This window comes from Pan paniscus, chromosome 19 (genome assembly GCF_029289425.2).
Source record: "Pan paniscus chromosome 19, NHGRI_mPanPan1-v2.0_pri, whole genome shotgun sequence".
NCBI classification, from domain to species: domain Eukaryota; kingdom Metazoa; phylum Chordata; class Mammalia; order Primates; family Hominidae; genus Pan; species Pan paniscus.
In genome coordinates this window covers 14681577-14699668 of record NC_073268.2, presented here as the reverse complement: position 1 = coordinate 14699668, position 18092 = coordinate 14681577, and the positions used below count along the sequence as shown (strand labels likewise).

At 46.8% G+C, this 18092-nt stretch overlaps 1 protein-coding gene across 2 annotated transcripts in view; it reads left to right on the top strand.

The window, feature by feature from the left end:
* The window catches only part of ASGR2 (asialoglycoprotein receptor 2), a 53428-nt gene extending 48003 nt beyond the window's left edge, over positions 1 to 5425 (top strand). Inside the window, exons 9-10 of one of the 2 annotated variants that reach the window (XM_003810118.5) lie at positions 4551 to 4657; positions 5007 to 5425. In XM_003810118.5, the coding sequence (XP_003810166.1) occupies positions 4551 to 4657; positions 5007 to 5172 (273 nt within the window). In that variant the 3' untranslated portion in view covers positions 5173 to 5425. The remainder of the gene's footprint in view (positions 1 to 4550; positions 4658 to 5006) is intronic. The other variant, XM_055101021.2, reaches the window with a different exon arrangement.
* Positions 5426 to 18092: the final 12667 nt, after the last annotated feature.

The window sequence follows — 18092 nt, the reverse complement described above, 5'->3', positions numbered from 1 at the left end:
TATTTTTAGTAGAGATGGGGTTTCACCGTGTTAGCCAGGCTGGTCTGGAACTCCTGACCTCATGATCCGCCCACCTCCGCCTCCCAAAGTGCTGGGATTACAGGCATGAGCCACCACGTCTGGCTGAACTTCAAAGTATTTTAATGCCACAGTAGTTAAGCCATATGATACAGGGGCCAGAATATATGTATTGTTTGCATTACATCAGGCTCTGTTAGTACTTTACAGCATACTGTGAGTACGAACATATTTTACTTTACTTATCAGGTTGAACTTGCCAACATTTCATCAGTTTTGACCTATAAAAATGTCAGTTTCATGCAGTTCAACCTAAGATCTCAGTGCTCTGTGATTTGGCACACAATAAGCTCATGACCACTACAACTTCGTGGTGGACGGTGCTTTCGTCACTATGAAGCCAACGTGTGTCCCAGTTAATGCTTTTTGCCTTGAATTTATCTGATATATAAATACCACTGTCCTTGATTTTTTTGTGACTTGCATTTGCTTGCTGTATCTCTGTCCATCCTTTTGTTTCTTACCTTTTTGAATCTCTGTTTTAAATTAATGATTCTCAGTCTTGACTGTACATTGCAATCTCTTCAAGAGTTAAAAAAAATATATCGACTCCTGGATCTCGCCCTTAAAAATGCTGATTTAGGCCGGGTGCAGTGGCTCACGCCTGTAATCCCAGCACTTTGGGAGGCCGAGGTGGGCGGATCATGAAGTCAGGAGTTCGAGACCAGCCTGGCCAAAATGGTGAAACCCTGTCTGTACTAAACATACAAAAATTAGCCGGGCATGGTGGCGAGCACCTGTAATCCCAGCTACTCAGGAGGCTGAGGCAGGAGAATCGCTTGAACCCGGGAGGCAGAGGTTGTGGTGAGCTGAGACTGCACCATTATACTCCAGCCCGGGTGACAGTGCGAGACTCTGACTCAAAAAAAAAAAAAAAATGCTGATTTAAATTAATCTTGGCTTCATCCTGGACCATTCCCTGAGGGGCATCACAGGGCAGCTAAGCTTAAGGTATTTCTCCTATATAGGTTTTTTGTTTTGTTTTGTTTTGTTTTTGAGACAAGATCTGGCTCTATCGCCCAGGTTGGAGTGCAGTGGCATGATCTCAGCTCACTGTAACCTGTGCCTCCCGGGCTCAAGGGATTCTCCCACCTCAGCCTCCCAAGTAGCTGGGACTACAGGTGCACAACACCACACCTGGGTAGTTTTTTGCATTTTTAGTAGAAATGGTGTTGTGCCATGTTGCCCAGGCTGGTCTTGAACCCCTGGCCTCAAGCGATTCGCCCGCCTGGGCCTCCCAAAATATTGGGATTACAGGTGTCTGAGCCACTGTAATCCAAAACTGCACCTGGCAGGTTTTTTGATGTTTAAAAATCTAATAAGTACCTTTTCTTTTAATAGGTGAGTGTCTCATTTACATTTTAATAGATATGTTTAACCCTAGTCCTTTCTTTTTTCTGCTTTACATGCTTCTTAATTTTCTTACAATTGCTATGTGAGAGGTGTTCTTTTTGTTTTCTTCTTTATGGTATTTTGGAAACTATGTAGTTTATTTAGAGTTATTGCAGTGATTACTTGTATAACTTTAAATAATAGGCTGAAAATTATTGGCTTTGAAAACTAAAAGTTTGTATAACTTCCATAGGAAAGGTGAGGAGACCAGGATACCTCTTATTCCCATGTGTCTGAGTCTTTCCTTTCCTAGGTTCCTTAAGTGTTGTATCTGAAAAAAAAAAAAAAAATTTTTTTTTTTTTTGAGACGGAGTCTTGCTCTGTCGCCCAGGCTGGAGTGCAATGGCGCGATCTTGGCTCACTGCAACCTCTGCCTCCCAGGTTCAAGCAATTCTCCTGTCTTAGTATCCCGAGTAGCTGAGATTACAGGCACCCGCCATCGTGCCTGGCTTTTATATGTTTTAGTAGAGACAGGGTTTCACCATGTTGGTCAGGCTGGTCTTGAACTCCTGACCTCGTGATCTGCCCGCCTTGGCCTCCTGAAGTGCTGGGATTACAGGTGTGAGCCACCACGCCCGGCCCCTCAAGTGTTTTATCTGAAATTTTTTGTTTATTTTTATTTTTTGAAATGGAGACTTGCTCTTTCGCCCAGGCTGGAGTGCAGTGACATGATCTCGACTCATTGCAAGCTCTGCCTCCCGGTTCAAGCAATTCTCCTGCCTCAGTCTCCCGAGTAGCTAGGATTACAGGTGCCTGCCACCATGCCTGGCTAATATTTATATTTTTAGTAGAGACAAGGTTTCACCATGTTGGCCAGGCTGGTCTTGAACTCCTGACCTCAGGTGATCCTCCCGCCTGGCCTTCCCAAAGTGCTAGGATTACAGGCATGAGCCACTACGCCTGGCTTTTTTTTTTTTTTTTTTTTTTTTTAGACAGAGTTTTGCTCTTTTTGACCAGGCTGGAGTGCAATGGCACGATCTCGGCTCACTACAACCTCCGCCTCCCAGGTTCAAGTGATTCTCCTGCCTCAGCCTCCCAAGTAGCTGGGATTACAGGCATGCGCCAACACGCCTGGCTAATTTTGTATTTTTAGTGGAGACGAGGTTTCTCCATGTTGGTCAGGCTGGTCTCCAATTCCCGATCTCAGGTGATTCACCTGCCTCGGCCTCCCAAAGTGCTGGGATTACAGGCGTGAGCCACCACACCTGGGCTTTTTTTTTTTAGTATGTAGCTCAAACTTTTCATTTCCTTTCCTTATCATGTTCTCTTTTTTTTTTTTATATCTTCTTTCATGTTTTATGTCATTCTTTTTAAAATTTTGTAAGCATGTAAAGAAACTGTTCTTGGGATGGGGGAGGGAGAGCATTAGAAGATATACCTAATTTTAAATGACGAGTTAATGGGTGCAGCACACCAACATGGCACATGTATACATATGTAACAAACCTGCACGTTGTGCACATGTACCCTAAAACTTAAAGTATAATAATAATAAAAAAGAAACTGTTCTCCAACATGCCCTCATATTCTGAAACAAGGCTTCTTTTCAGTCTATTTTTCACCTCTCTTTTTGATATCACAGTTCATTTTTCATCTGCCTCATCTTCCTCTTTCTTTTTGGGGGCATAAGTTTCATGATGATTTTCTCCATTACTTTTGTGAATGGGCACAGTGCTTTCTTTCCTATGGTTCACCCAGGAAAGGGGCAATGAATTTTCCTGGACTGTCTTCTCTGATCATCTGGCATGATTTGATTCCTCCTCTCAGTCTTTAACACAGCGGGCTGGATGCTGCTAATTTGTAGTCTGCTCAGTTGTTCTGTTTCTCGTGGCGATGGGAGGGAGGGCTGGCAGCAGGTAGCAACACATAGTGTGTGTTGTCTCCAGGCACTTTCTCTCCAACTCCGTTGACTCCTCTGAATTTGGGGAGCAGCCTCACCTGCCTCTGAGGGCTGCCCCTTCATGCATGGGACTTTGTCCTATTTGTGGGATTCCAGAATTTAGGGATGCCCCAGTTTCTGATGCTTAATCGGAAGAGGTGAATAACTGCAACCTTAGTTGTTTTTCTAGAGAGTGAGAGTAGAATTAGGCAATTGTCCTTCAAATACTGTTGGAAGGAAAATTCCAGGCTGTCAAAGGGAATTGTTAAGTGTGCACGTTGCTCAACGGATCCATCCCTCTCCACTTTCTCCACAAAACCAGGTGACCACACCTTCCCCTCCTACCCTACCGAACCACAGGACCTAGGTCCCTAGGAACAGCTGTGTGTAAGAGAAAGCCATTTGGAGGGGCTACCGTGCTGGGAGTGTGGGTGCGCGTGAGTCCCGGGGAGCTATCTGCAGGCTCGAAGTCCGCTTTCACCCAAGCCCCTGGCAACTGGCTGTCCGGGCTGCTTCCTCACACCCCGGTGTCTTCCTATTTTGCCCCGATTGTCAGACTCCACGTAGCTAGATCATAATGGGGCCCTGGGCAGTGGGTCCAAGCTTAGAAGCTCCCGGGCCTGACAGATCTCAGGAAATGATAGCTACACATAGAAGCGAGAGCTACCAGGGGCCAATGTACTTGAGAGGCCAGTGAAACTGAGATCTTCAGTGGGTCTGGGGTCTGGGGGGCAGTAAGAGCAGGGACCAGGGTCGGGATCCCAGGAGTTCGAGGCTGTGGGCAGAAGACAGGGAGAGAACCGGAACTTGGGTAGAGCCATAAGCTGGGAATGAAGGGGGACACCAGCCCAGGGCTGTGAACAGGGGACAGTGGCCACTAACTCAGGTACAGGATTGGCTCTCTGGCTCTGCAACTCCCTGCAAAATGTGGTCACTGCAGTGCCCATCTTAGAGGGCTTCTGAGGATTAAATGAGATCATGTTTGCACAGACAGCACCAAGTCTAGCCTAGCAAATGTGCACTGAACAGTAGCTAGAGTGACGGAAGAAAAAGCTAGGAAGCAGTCTTGTCGGGAGCTGGTGCTTCAGCCTGAGGGCAGATCAGGCTGGGGAAGGCTGAGGGGGGCCACGGTTCCATGCCTGCATGGAGGGAGGAGAAAGGCATAAGAGACTAGAAATTTCCTGTTTGCCTGTGTTTCCAGAAATTCATTGTACAACACACGAACCCCTTCAATACCTGGATAGGTCTCACGGACAGTGATGGCTCTTGGAAATGGGTGGATGGCACAGACTATAGGCACAACTACAAGTAAGTGGCCTCTTCCCTCATCTCCTTGTTAGATTTCTCTGGGGACAGCCCCCTGGCCTTTCACTCCAAGCTACCCTGACTCGTCCCTCAGGGACCAAATTCCCCAATCCTCTCCTTCCCAGACTCCAACCCCTCCAAAGCTGTGCTCTTCTGGGCTGGGGGTGAGGGTTGCTGGGACTGGGCATAGGAAACATCTTTTTCTGCGGTTGGGTTCTCCCCAGACTGGGTAGCAGGGCACACCCCAGCTCCACTCTCGGCCTTCAAGGAAAATGGTCATGAAGAGGAGGAGGATGGGTAAGTCGCTTTCTCACCACCGTGGCAGAGTCCGAGTTTTCTCTTGCCTCCTTAGGAACTGGGCTGTCACTCAGCCAGATAATTGGCACGGGCACGAGCTGGGTGGAAGTGAAGACTGTGTTGAAGTCCAGCCGGATGGCCGCTGGAACGATGACTTCTGCCTGCAGGTGTACCGCTGGGTGTGTGAGAAAAGGCGGAATGCCACCGGCGAGGCGGCCTGACCCCAGCACGCCTCTGGCTAACCCATACCCCACACCTGCCCAGCTCTGGCTTCTCTGTTGAGGATTTTGAGGAAAGGAAGAAACACTGAGACAGGGGTATGGGGAAGTGCTGAGCAAAGAGAGAAAGGAGGTAGTTTAAGAGTCCCTGACCCTGGAGGACTGAGATCCCACCTCCTTCTGTAATTCATTGTAATTATTATAATCGTCAGCCTCTTCAATGGTGTAGGAAAGAAGAAACAAATGCTTGAATCTCTGTGTGGCCTGGTTATTGGGAACTGAGAAACAGCATGCAAAGAGGAGGGAGAGGGGAGGGCGTGGAAGACGCAAGGCGCGCATCCTAGACAGCTGCTCCTTGGTCCCTAATCCCGAGGGACATTGGTCAGGGAAACGGGAAAGGGGCTTGGAGCAGACGGGCTTAGTGGCTGGCACTGGTGGGAAAGGGGTCGGCTGGGCTGTGGCTGGAGGGTCCGCCTGGCTCCCAGTGAGAGGTGACAGCGTGCTGGCAGTCCTCACAGCCCTCGCTCGCTCTCGGCGCCTCCTCTGCCTGGGCTCCCACTTTGGCGGCACTTGAGGAGCCCTTCATCCCGCCACTGCACTGTGGGAGCCCCTTTCCGGGCTGGCCAAGGCCGGAGCCGGCTCCCTCAGCTTGCAGGGAGGTGTGGAGGGAGAGGCGCGAGCGGGAACCGAGGCTGCGCGCGGCGCTTGCGGGCCAGCGCGATTTCCGGGTGGGCGTGGACTCGGCGGGCCCCGCACTCGGAGTGGCCGGCCGGCCCCACCGGCCGCGAGCAGTGAGGGGCTTAGCACCTGAGCCAGCAGCTGCTGTGCTCAATTTCTCGCCAGGCCTTAGCTGCCTTCCCGCGGGGCAGGGCTCGGGACCCGCAGCCCGCCATGCCTGAGCCTCCCCGACCCCCGCTCCGTGGGCTCCTGTGCGGCCCGAGCCTCCCCGACCAGCGCCGCCCCCTGCTCCAGGGCGCTCAGTCCCATCGACCACCCAAGAGCCGAGGAGTGCGGGCGCAGGGCGCGGGATTGGCAGGCAGCTCCACCTGCGGCCCCAGTGCAGGATCCACGGGGTGAAGCCAGTGGGGCTCCTGAGTCTGGTGGGGACTTGCAGAACCTTTATGTCTAGCTAAGGGATTGTAAATGCACCAATTGGCACTCTGTATCTAGCTCAAGGTTTGTAAACACACCAATCAGCACCCTGTGTCTAGCTCAGGGTTTGTGAATGCACCAATTGACACTCTGTATCTAGCTACTCTGGTCGGGACGTCGAGAACCTTTGTGCCTAGCTCAGGGATTGTAAACGCACCAATCAGGCCAGATAAGAGAATAAAAGCAGGCTGCCCCAGCCAGCAGCGGCAACCCACTCGGGTCCCCTGCCACACTGTGGAAGCTTTGTTCTTTCGCTCTTTGCAATAAATCTTGCTGCTGCTCACTCTTTGGGTCCACACTGCCTTAAGAGCTGTAACACTCACTGCGAAGTTCCGCAGCTTCACTCCTGAGCCAGCGAGACCATGAACCTACCAGAAGGAAGAAACTCTGAAGACATCTGAACATCAGAAGGAACAAACTCCAGACACGTCGCCTTTAAGAACTGTAACACTCACCGCGAGGGTCCGCGGCTTCATTCTTGAAGTCAGTGAGACCAAGAACCCACCAATTCCGGACACACCAGGGCTCCCAAAGGAAACATCTTTCTCTGCGGTTGGGTTCTCCCCAGACCGGGTCGCAGGGCATACCCCAGCTCCACTCTCAGCCTTCAAGGAAAATGGTCATGACGAGGAGGAGGATGGGTAAGTCACTTTCTCACCACCGTGGCTCTGTCTTTCTGACCCCAAGCGGATCTAGACATATCTTCAACACAGGGTGTCACCAACAATCTCCACAGTGGGCAAACTTCCCGCTCCAAGAACATTCTGAAACTGACCTTAAAAAGACTATTCAGCGGTTATATTATTTATTTAAGTTGGAGGCTTGCTGTGTTGCCCAGGCTGGAGTGCAATGGTGCGGTCTTGGCTCACTGCAACCTCCACCTCCCGGGTTCAAGCGATTCTTCTGCCTCAGCCTCCCGAGTAGCTGGGATTACAGGCATGCGCCACCACACCCAGCTAATTTTTGTATTTTTAGTAGAAACAGCATTTCGCCATGTTGGCCAGGCTGATCTCGAACTCCTGACCTCGGGTGATCCGCCTGCCTCTGCCTTCCAAAGTGCTGGGATTATAGGCATGAGCCACGGGGCCCGGCCCCATATTTTAAAAATTTTAAATTACAGAAGTAATACATTCTATTAGTAAAAAAAAATGTTTTAAATGACACACACACTCGCACGCACACGAGTGTCCTCTCAGTCCTCCTCCGTCTCCCCAGAGTCAACTCTTTCCTGTGTCCCCTGCCAGAGCCCTTCCTGTGTACATGAGTAGATGCAATATTATGTCATTACATAGTGCCTGTTCCGCTTCACAGTGTCTCGTGGACACCAATCTAATCTATGCCATTACCTGGCAGGTTTTACCTCCTTGGATTTAGCAGCTGTAGAGAATTCCAAAGTAGGGATGTACCATGCATTATGTAATCATTCTCTGTAGGGGGCAAGTAGTTACCACTTTTGTTTCTTTGTTTTCACATAGAATGTTTCAAAGTAATTTTTTTGCTCATAAGCTTGGGATAGGTAAAGACTTCCCAGTTTTCAGTTGAAAAATTTTCTAGGATTGCCCCTTCAAAATGTACACGATTGGGATTAAATTTAAAAAACCGTGAAAATAGGCTGGGTGCAATGGCTCATGCCTATAATCTTAGCATTTTGAGAGGCTGAGGTGGTGGGTCGCCTGAGCTCAGGAGTTTGAGACTAGCCTGGGCAATATGGCGAAACCCAGTCTGTACAACATGCACACACACACACACACACACACACACACACACACACCCCAGCTGGATGTGGTGGTGCATCCCTGCAGTCCCAGTTACTTGGGAGGCTGAGATGAGGGGATAGTTTGAGCCCAGGAAATTGAAGCTGCAGTGAGCTGTGACTGTGTCACTACACTGCAGCCTGGGTAAGACAGCGAGATCCCTTCTCAAAAAATAAATTATGGAAGTAATAATACACTCTAAAGTTTTATAGGACTAGAATTTTTGTAGAAAACTAGAAATTTTATAAAGTCTATAAAACTAGAAGTATAAAGTCTATAAAACTAGAAGTTTTACAGGGCTCTAGGTTACTTGACCTGCCCCCTTTAGCTCCTCTTGCTGCCTGGAGAAACTGCTTTCAGTGATTCTAGCTGTTTCTTCTAGTACTGACATCTGCAGTTCTAAGTAAGACACACAAACTGATATTTCATCTTCGTATGAGTTGTAGACATTATTTAGTCGCTATCATGTAAACGAGGTAAAATCTTCCAATGTAGTCTACAATTTGTATTTAAATACTACTTTAAAATTTGTATCAGTTGTATCTGTGTCAATATGGTTACTGCTGAGTCAACTACTATAATCTGATTACATTCCCTTTCTTGCACAACTCTCATTTCTTCTGAAAGTAGTCAGTATTCCATTAAAAAAATTTGCCTCATATTCTTTTAACTTATTGCTGAGTCTTCCTGAACTGTAAAAAGCTTGACAATATAATTTTTCCAGACGTGCAAACCAGTCGTATAATCAGTATTTTAGTTGTACTTGGTGTACTTTTTCCTAGAGCCAGAGAAGTGATTCCAAGTTTTATGGGGCCTGAGGTGTACACAATTTTGGGGAGCCCTCTGTAAGAACAATTACAAAATTATGGATATAAAATTAAGCATAAAAATTACCATTTATTTAAATTTAAAAAGTCACAAATTTCAAAAGCAGAGAGCTACCAGAAACATCACAGAATCTAGAAAATGCTATATATACATATATATATAAATTGTATGTGTACATATACATATATGTGTATACACACACACACACACACACACACATACATATATATATATATATTTTTTTTTGAGACAAAGTCTCGCTCTGTCACCCAGGCTGGAGTGCAGTGGCATGATCATGGCTCTCTGCAGCCTCAAACACCTGGGCTCAAGTGATCCTCCCACTTCAGCCTCCCAAGTAACTGGGACTATAGGCGCATACCACCACGCCTGGCTAATTTTTAAATTTTTTATAATGACAGGGTCTCACTAAACTGGGTTCAAGACCAGAAGGCCTTCTGGTTCGAGACCAGTTTGAGCCTCCTGGTCTCAAACTCCTGCGCTCAAGCGATCCATCTGCCTCGGCCTCCCAGAGTGCTGGGTTTCCAGGGTTGTTACAGGTAGTTAGACAGGCATGAGTGGGCAGGAGGGGGCTTTCCCGCCCACTAGAAATGTTGGGTGATGGTTCAGCAATGATCACATCGCCTCTCTAAAAGTGATAAATTGGCCTTGCTCTTGTCGCCCAGGCTGGAGTGCAGTGGCACGATCTTAGCTCACTGCAACCTCCACCTCCCGGGTTCAAACAATTCTCTGCCTCAGCCTCCTGAATAGCTGGGATTACAGTCACCCACCACCACGCCTGGCTAATTTTTGTGTTTTTAGTAGAGATGGGGTTTCACCATCTTGGCCAGGCTGGTCTTGAACTCCTGACCTCGTGATCCACCTGCCTCGGCCTCCCAAAGTGCTGGGATTACAGGCGTGAGCCGCTGGACCCGGCCATGGAATTGACTTTCAAACTCAACGTAATTCCCTCGAGATTTTTACAAGTTGTTGCACGTGTCAACAGTTCATTTCTTTCTGTTGCTGAGCGCTATTCTATGGTATAGATAGACGTACCACAGTTCGTTTAGCCATTTACTCATTGAAGGACATCTGGGTTGTTTCCAGTCTTTGGCTGTTGCAAATACGGCTGCTATGAATATTCATGTGCAAGTTTTTGTGTGAACACACATTTTTATTTCTCTGGGAGAAATGCCTGAGTGCAATTTCTGGGTCATATAGTGGGTGCATGATTACTTTTAAAAGAAACTGCCAAACTGTTTTCCAGAGTGGTTGTACCATTTTATATTCCCACCAGCAATGTATAAATGATCCAGTTTGCCGACTTCCTCACCTGTATCTGGTTGTTGTCAGTATTTTAAAGTTTTAGCTCTTTGGATAGATATATAGTGATACATTACTGTGGTTCTAATTTGCGTTTCTGTGGCAGCTAATGAGGTTGTACATTCGTTCATGTGCTTATTTTCCATCTGCTTATCCTCTTTGGTAAAACATCTCTTCATGTCGTCTGCCCATTTTCTTTCTTTCTTTCTTTCTTTTTGAGACAAAGTCTCGCTTTGTCACCCAGGCTGGAGTGCAGTGGCACGATCTCGGCTCACCAGAACCTCTACCTCCCAGGGTCAAGTGTTTCTCCTGCCTCAGCCTCCCGAGTAGCTGGGATTACAGGTGCTCGCCACCATGCCTGGCTAATTTTTGTATTTTAGTACAGATGGGGTTTGCTATGTTGGCCAGGCTGGTCTCGAACTCCTGACTTCAGGTGATCCGCCTGCCTCGACCTCCCAACGTGCTGGGATTACAGGCGTGAGCCACTGTGCCCAGGTTTCTGCCCATTTTCTAATTGAGATTGTTTGTTTTTTCACTGTCAAGTTTTGATAATTCATTATATATTCTAGGTACTAACCCTTTGTTGGATAGGTGGTTTGCAAATATTCTCTCCAAGTCTGTAGCTTGTCATGTTATCGTCTTAACAAAAACCCCTTTCCAAAAAGACTAATATGGTAAACAACATCTTGGCAAGCCCAATTAAGGAACTGAGAAAAGTGACATGACCACAAGAAATAGGGAGGTTAAATGACACTTTTCCTGTTGTTATAGAGATTTGGCTAGATTCCCAAAGTTGAGAATGATCGTTGGTAAGTTCCCATTTAAAACAGAGAAAAGCTGGATGCATCTAGGCAGGACTAACTAAGAGAGGCAACATAATCACCATCACTCTTCCCAGGCTACGCAAAAGATGAATGGAGATTTAAGGGGATTGTTTCAAAGGAATTCTTTTTTGTTTTTTTATTTTTTGAGTTGGAGTCTTGCTCTGTCACCCAGGCTGGAGTGCAGTAGCGCGATCTCGGCTCACTGCAACCTCCACCTCTTGGGTTCAAGTGATTCTCCTACCTTTGCCTCCTGAGTAGCTGGGATTACGGGCACCCGCCATCATGCCTGGCTCCTTTTTGTGTTTTTAGTACAGATAGGGTTTCACCATGTTGGCCACGCTGGTCTCGAACTCCTGACCTCAAGTGATCCACCTGCCTTGGCCTCCCAAAGTGCTGGGATTACAGGTGTGAGCCACCGCGCCCGGCCTCAAGGGAATTCTTAGATGTGTAGCAAGGGATTCAACACTTTTTCCCTCCACAGGAAGGGGAATGCTTCTTTAAACCTCTATCAGTGAGATAATAGAGTTGCAAGGGAACTGTTTGTAGAGACAGTGGTTGTCTGCCAGGGGATAACACGAGCATCTCCCTGCCAGGCCTGATGGTAGCCTTATAAGATGCAGACACCATTGGGACCACCGTGGAATGCTACGTGAGAGGGGCAAGAAGAGTTTTAGTGGAGGCTATGGCTGTGTCCTCAGGAGTTTTGTGGCAGTTGTGAAGAAACAGACTCATCTCTGCTTCTTGACAGGAGAAGTCTGAAGACAAACACCTGGGCTGGAGTTGCCCCGTCCACCAGTCAATCAGGCTGCACTTGGTAGTCTGGCAGCGTAAGAATGTCAGAGAACCCGTGAGCCGAGGCGACTCTATAGATGTCAGGCTTGAGCCAGCTAGGAAGGACCCTGCCCAAGAGGACTGCATAGCAGAGCGAGGCTGTAAGAGGCGGTGGGTGTACAGTTTTCATCTGGGCAGGAACTGGTGGTGAACGGCTGGGTCACAAAAGATCCTGCGGGGGTCTCTGGACACCTCCAATAGACCTCATGAAAGCCAGTGTCGGATGCTTGCTGTGAAGGCCTCCTCGACTACCACACTAGCACAGATGGCAGCGCTGGTTTCCTTGCATTCTTCTCTCCCTTGACCCAGCCCTTGAGGAGTACTGAGAAGAGGAAAAGAAACAGAAAGGAGGAACAGAACCTCCCAGGACTCCAGTCCTGGCTTCTCTCGGTCAGTCCCTGAGATGATTCTTATGAAAGTGATTCATTAGAAAGTGCTCTTAGGAGAAGTGGACAGGAGAATGGGGAATCAGGAAGAGGAAGGGAAGGAAGGCAAGCGTGCATGCAATTGAAGCTCGCTGTGAGAGCTTGGTTCTTGGGAAAGGAATTCATCAGGAAGTGCTCGAAGGCAAGCCTTGCATTGTTGGTGGTGGTGTAACTATCTCAATCCCACTGGGGAGCATTGGAAACAGTGTAGGTCACATCTCAGAGTTGCCCCCATTAGGAACAGGGGAGCTGGAGTACTCACACCTCAGAACGCAACAGTCACGGGCTATCATCCATTCTGTGACTTCCTGCCTTCTGTAGCGGCATGAAGGCAGTCCTCCGACAGACAGACAGTGGTGCTGAGTGTTAAGAAAAAAATCGGCCGGCGCGGTGACTCACGCCTGTAATCCCAGCACTTTGGGAGGCCGAGGCAGGCGGATCACGAGGTCGGGAGATCGAGACCATCCTGGCTAACACGGTGAAAACCCGTCTCTACTAAAAATACAGAAAATTAGCAGGGTGTGGTGGTGTGTTTCTGTAGTCCCAGCTACTCGGGAGGCTGAGGCAGGAGAATTGCCTGAACCTGGGAGGCGGAGGTTGCAGTGAGCTGAGATCGCGCCACTGCACTCCAGCCTGGGCGACAGAGCGAGGCTCCATCTCAAAAAAAAAAAAAAAAAAAAAAAAAGGTTTGCTTTAGTCTGGGCTGGACTTTTGAGACCTGAAATTAAAACTGTCTTCGACAGCTGAATGTATAGGAAGAAATATCCAAAAAAAGTCTATTGAATAACAATGAATGACATATTAGTAGATGATGCCCTTTATCAGATTGGGGAACTTTCCCTCTATTCCTAGTATACTAAGAGTATTTTAAAAAATTATAAATGGATATTGAATTTTGTCTAATGCCTTCTCTGCATGAGTGGATACAATTCTGTTGCTTTTCTTCTTAGACTGTTAATATGCTGGATTATGTTAATTGACTTCTGAATATTGAACCAGCCTTTCAGGCCTGAGATAAGCACTACTTAGTTATAGTATATTATCCTTTTATGTATTGCTAGTTTCCAATTGCTAATATTTTGTTGAGACTTTTATGTCTATGTTCATGAGAGATATTGGTCTGTAGTTTTCTTTACTTGTATTACCTTTGTCTGCTTTCAGGATCAGAGCAAATGCTAGCCTAAGAAAATGAGTTGGGAAGTGGTCCCTCTTCTATTTTCTGGAAGAGATTGCGTAGAAGTGGTGTTACTTCATCTTTAAATGTGTGGTAGAATTCGCTAGTTAAGCCATCTGGGCTGGTGATTTCTGTTTTGGAAGGTTTTAAACTATGAATTCAATTTCTTTCCTTTTTTTTTTTTTTTTTTACTTTGAGACAGTGCCTCTGTCACCTAGGCTGGAGTCAATGGTGCAATGATGGCTCACTGCAGCCTCGGCCTCCTGCAGTGAGTGTACAGCTGGTGGGTGTACAGCTGAGTTCACCTTTCCACCTCAGCCTCCAGAGTAGCTGGGTCAACAGGTGCAACCCACCACACCCAGCTCATTTTTGTATTGTTTTGTAGTGATGGAGTTTTGCCATGTTGCCCAGGCTGGTCTCAAACTCCTGAGCTCAAGTGATCCTCCCGCTTTGGCCTCCCAAAGTGCTGGGATTACAGGTGTGAGCCATCATGCCTGGCTAAAATCAATTTCTTTATAGTTCTAGAACGATTTATTTATTTATTTATTTTTTAATTTTTTTATTTTTTATTTGAGACAGAGTCTTGCTCTGTCGCCCAGGCTGGAGTGCAGTGGCGTGATCTTGGCTCACTGCAACCTCCACCTCCTGGGTTCAAGCGATTCCCCTGCCTCAGCCTCCCGAGTAGCTGGGATTACAAGCACCTGCCACCATGCCCAGCTAATTTTTTGTATTTTTAGTAGAGACGGGGTCTCATATTAGCCAGGATGGTCTCGATCTCCTGACATTGTGATCCTCCTGCCTCAGCCTCCCAAAGTGTTGGGATTACAGGCGTGAGCCACTACGCCAGGCCCTATTCAGTTTATTTATTTAATCTTGGGTAAATTTTGGTAGTTAGTGGTTTTTGAGGCATTGTTCCATTTCGTTTAAACTGTTGAAATTTTGTGCGTAATCATAATGGTCCTTTATTATCCTTCTAATCTTTTCAGGGTCTGTAGTGAAATCCCCTATTTTATTCTTGATAATAGTTGTGGGTGAAAGAGTACCTAGGTGCCGAGGCAAGAGACTGAAGGCACAAACTGTTTCAGTATAATAAAAAAAATAGTTAGAATAAGAATAGTCATAATACAAATTAGATATAGAGATGATCATGGACAATTATCAATCATTATTATAAACATTATTAATCATTAGCTTTTAATATTACTGTTTGTTGCATTACTAATATAACCTAGGAATAACCGGCAGGTATAGGGTCAGGTGCTGAAGGGACATTGTGAGAAGTGACCTAGAAGGCAAGAGGTGAACCTTCTGTCACGCTCGCATAAGGGCCGCTTGAGGGCTCCTTGGTCAAGCGGTAACGCTAGTGCCTGGGAAGACACCCGTTACTTAGCAGATCGCGAAAGGGAGTCTCCTTTCCTTGGAGGAGTCAGGGAACACTCTGCTCCACCAGCTTCTTGTGGAAGGCTGGATATTATCCAGGCCTCCCCGCAGTCATCCGGAGGCCTAACCCCCTCCCTGTGGGGCTGTGCTTCAATGCTCACGCTCCTTGTCCACTTTCATGTTCCTCCCGTACTCCTGGTTCCTCTTTGAAGTTCGTAGTAGAGAGCAGTAGAAGAAATAGTGAAAGTCTAAAGTCTTTGATCTTTCTTATAAGTGCATAGAAGAAAACACTGACGTATGCTGCCTTCTCTCTCTACTTCGGCTACCTAAAAGGGAAGGGCCCTCTGTCCTGTGATCACGTGACTTGCTGCACCTTGTCAATCACTTAGAAGATTCACCCTCCTTACCCTGCCCCCTTGTCTTGTATGCAATAAATATCAGCGCAACCAGTGGTTCAGGGCCACTACCGGTCTCCGCGTCTTGATGGTAGTGGTCCCCCGGGCCCAGCTGCTTTCTCTTTATCTCTTTGTCTTGTGTCTTTATTTATTACAATCTCTCGTCTCCGCACACGGGGAGAACACCCGCTAAGCCCCAAAGGGCTGGACCCTACAAATAGTATTTTGTAGTGTCTGCTTTTTTCCCTCTTCATCAGTTTTGCTAGAGGTTTATCAATTGTATTGATCTTTTCAAGTAACCAGATTTTGGTTTCATTGATTTTCTCTACTGTTTTTCTGTTTTCAGCTTCATTGATATCTGCTCTTATCTTTGTTATTTCCTTTCTTTTCCTTGTTTGGAGTTTCTTTTGTGTTTCTTTTTCTAATTTTGTAAGGTGGGAACTTAGATTATTGACTTAAGAGAACTTTCTTCTTTTTAACATAAGCATTTTATAATAAATTTCTTTCTAAGTGGCCAGGTGTGATAGCTTACGCCTGTAATCCCAACACTTTGGGAGGCTGAGGTGGGTGGATCACTTGAGGTCAGGAGTTCGAGACCAGCCTGGCCAACATGGTGAAACCCTGTCTCTACTAAAAATACAAATATCAGCATGCCTGTAATCCCAGCTATTTGGGAGGCTAAGGCAGGAGAATCTCTGGAACCTGGGAGGTGGAGGCTACAGTGAGCCAAGATCACACCACTGTACTCCAGCCAGGGCGACTAAGTGAGACTGTCTCAGAAAAAAAAAAAAAAAGATATTTTCTTATTGGACGACAGTCGGTCCCTAAGGCTCTGCTATTTTTTTCCTATTTTTTTTTTCTCTCTGTTCCTCAGCTTGGGTAGTGTCTATGGATGTATCTTCAAATACACTGACTCCTTTGTTATTCCATTCTGCTCTAGGTTCAACCATTGAGTTTTTTGTTTCAATTATTGTACCTTTCAATTTTAACATTTTTATTTTTTAATTTTTAAAATTCTATTTATTTAATTTTTTTGAGTTAGGGTCTTGCTATGTTGACCAGGCTAGAGTACAGTGGCATGATCATGGCTCACTGCAGCCTTGACCTCCTGGCCTCAAGCAATCCTCCCACCTTAGCCTTCTCAGTAGCTGGGACTACAGGTGCATGCCACCACGCCCAGCTAATTTTTAATTTTTTTTTTTTTTTGTAGAGACAGAGTCTCACAATGTTGCCCAGGCTGGTGTTGAACTCATGGCCTCAAGTGACTCTCCTGCCTTGGGCTCCAAAAGTGCCAGGAATTATAGGCATAAGCCACTGCACCTGGCCAGTTTTAATGTTTTTATTTGGTTCTTCTTTATAGCCTCTATTTCTTTACCAAGGCTTTCTATTTTAACATTTGTTTCAAGAGTGTTATCAATTGCTCACTCAAGCATTCTTATAATATCTGATTTAAAGTCTGTCAGAGAATTTCAACATCATTATCATCTTGGCACTGCCTTTTACCATCAGGTCAAACTTTTAGTTGTTCTTTATATGTCAAATGATTTTGGATTGTATTCTGGACATTTTATTTTATTTTGTTTTATTTTTGAGATGGAGTCTTGCTCTGTCGCCCGGGCTGGAGTGCAATGGTGCGATCTTGGCTCACTGCAACCTCAGCCTCCCGAGTAGCTGGGATTACAGGCGTGTGCCACCATGCCCAGCTAACTTTTGTATTTTTAGTAGAGACGAGGTTTCACCATGCTGGCCAGGCTGGTCTTGAACTCCTGACCTCAGGTGACTCACCTGCCTCGGCCTCTCAAAGTGCTGGAATTACAGGCATGAACCACTGGGCCCAGCCTATTCTGAACATTTTAAATGTTAAGTTATGAGATTCTAGGTCTTGTTTAAATTCTATAGAGACTGTTAATTGAAGGGGCCAGCCCCTCCACACCTGTGGGTATTTCTCGTCAGGTGGGACGAGAGACTGAGAAAAGAAATAAGACACAGAGACAAAGTATAGAGAAAGAACAGTGGGCCCAGGGGACCAGCACTCAGCATACAGAGGACCTGCGCCGGCACTGGTCTCTGAGTTCCCTCAGTAGCTATTTTATTTTATTTCATTTTATTTTATTTTATTTTATTTTTGAGATGGAGTCTCGCTGTCGCCCAGGCTGGAGTACAGTGGCGCGATCTCGGCTCACTGCAGGCTCCGCCCCCCGGGGTTCACGCCATTTTCCTGCCTCAGCCTCCAGAGTAGCTGGGACTACAGGCGCCCACCACCTCATCCAGCTAATTTTTTGTATTTTTAGTAGAGACGGGGTTTCACCGTGTTCAGGATGGTCTCGATCTCCTGACCTCGTGATCTGCCCGCCTCAGCCTCCCAAAGTGCTGAGATTACAGGCGTGAGCCACCGCGCTCGGCTCTCTCCGTATTTATTGATCACTATCTCTACCACCTCGGAGAGGGGATGTGGCAGGACTATAGGGTAATGGTGGGGAGAGGGTCAGCAGGAAAACATGTGAGCAAAGATCTCTGTGTCATAAATAAGTTTAAGGAAAGTGCTGTGCCTTGATGTGCACATAGGCCAGATTTATGTTTGACTTTACACAAACATCTCAGTGCATTAAAGAGCAGTATTGCCGCCAGCATGTCTCACCTCCAGCCATAAGGCGGTTTTCTCCTATCGCAGTAAATAGAACATACGATCCGGTTTTACACCGAGACGTTCCATTCCCAGGGATGAGCAGGAGACAGATGCCTTCCTCTTAACTGCAAAGAGGCCTTCCTCTTTCACTAATCCTCCTCAGCACAGACCCTTTACGGGTGTCGGGCTGGGGTCTTTCCCTTCCCGTGAGGCT